This window comes from Pygoscelis adeliae, unplaced genomic scaffold, assembly GCF_000699105.1.
Source record: "Pygoscelis adeliae isolate BGI_AS28 unplaced genomic scaffold, ASM69910v1 Scaffold36, whole genome shotgun sequence".
Classification (NCBI taxonomy): domain Eukaryota; kingdom Metazoa; phylum Chordata; class Aves; order Sphenisciformes; family Spheniscidae; genus Pygoscelis; species Pygoscelis adeliae.
This window is the reverse complement of record NW_008824934.1, coordinates 807,212-808,209: the sequence shown is the minus strand read 5'-3', so window position 1 is coordinate 808,209 and position 998 is coordinate 807,212. Positions and strand designations below refer to the sequence as shown.

General features: G+C 42.8%; 1 protein-coding gene across 1 annotated transcript in view; it reads right to left on the bottom strand.

Moving 5' to 3' along the window:
* Window positions 1-713, bottom strand: part of SSU72 (SSU72 RNA polymerase II CTD phosphatase homolog (S. cerevisiae)) — a 36,767-nt gene extending 36,054 nt beyond the window's left edge. The window contains exon 1 of the mRNA XM_009325255.1: window positions 588-713. Within this exon, the coding sequence (XP_009323530.1) occupies window positions 588-713 (126 nt within the window). The remainder of the gene's footprint in view (window positions 1-587) is intronic.
* Window positions 714-998: the final 285 nt, after the last annotated feature.

Here is a 998-nt window from a genome sequence, read left to right as displayed (position 1 = left end):
AAATGATTAAAGGAAGGAGAAGATAACAGGCCGTAAGACAAAATAACCAGCTGAATATATCTCAGGTATTTTTCTCATACAGAACTAGAAGATAGGCCATCGACAGGCATGTTTTCCCACAGATCTTGCAGCTACATTATAGAATAAAAGGAAATACGGAAAGTAAGACAAAGACTAATGACAGATAAAATCACACCAAAAATGGAACACGAAGGAGACAAAAAGGAGAATAATATCTTAAAAAAAAACCCCAAAAACTGGTGCAGAGATCAGGAAACAATTTATTGGTGAAAAAGTATTCTATGGTTTTTGATATCTGAAAAACATAAATGAAATCTATAGAAGGAGTTAGGAAATAAATATACAAAGAGAGACATTAAACACAAGAACAAAAACCCAACTGTCTTCCCAGAAAAGAAAAAATACCTCATTGCAGCACCAGCTTCAGCCAATCTCAAACCATAATGCCTCCCGTTCTCCCAAAGGGAGAAAGGTAAAAAACTACATCCAGCCTAACGCCTTGCTGCTCCAGGCAACAAAAGGGCTCGGGAGCAACCAGGAATATGGATCTGCATCCCAGGCCCTACCTTCAGAGAAGTGCCACTGTCCAGGGCCTGCCTCCTCCATCTTCTGGGACTTGCATCATTGGCCTCGTAACCAGCCTGCAGATTCTTCTCACTCATTGCTCGCAGTTTCTCCAAAGCTTTCCTCATCTTGCTCACTCCTGCATGGCAGGAGCAGGGAACCGGGAGCAAGAGAAATACAGGAGACAAGATCAGGACATTGAAGAAACAACTCTATTCCCCAGCCCAGCTGAACTTCACCTAGCGAGGTAGACCTCTCCCTGCCCAGGAAGGGGTACTTTCTCTCTCTTCGGTGCTTCCTAACAATATTTCCTGTCCTCCCATTAATACATTTTCCCCTCTGTGCTTTCTGAGAAATTCTTTCCCCACTATCACCTCAGCACTTCCTGAGAAAAGCTTTTCCTTTCTTTACCC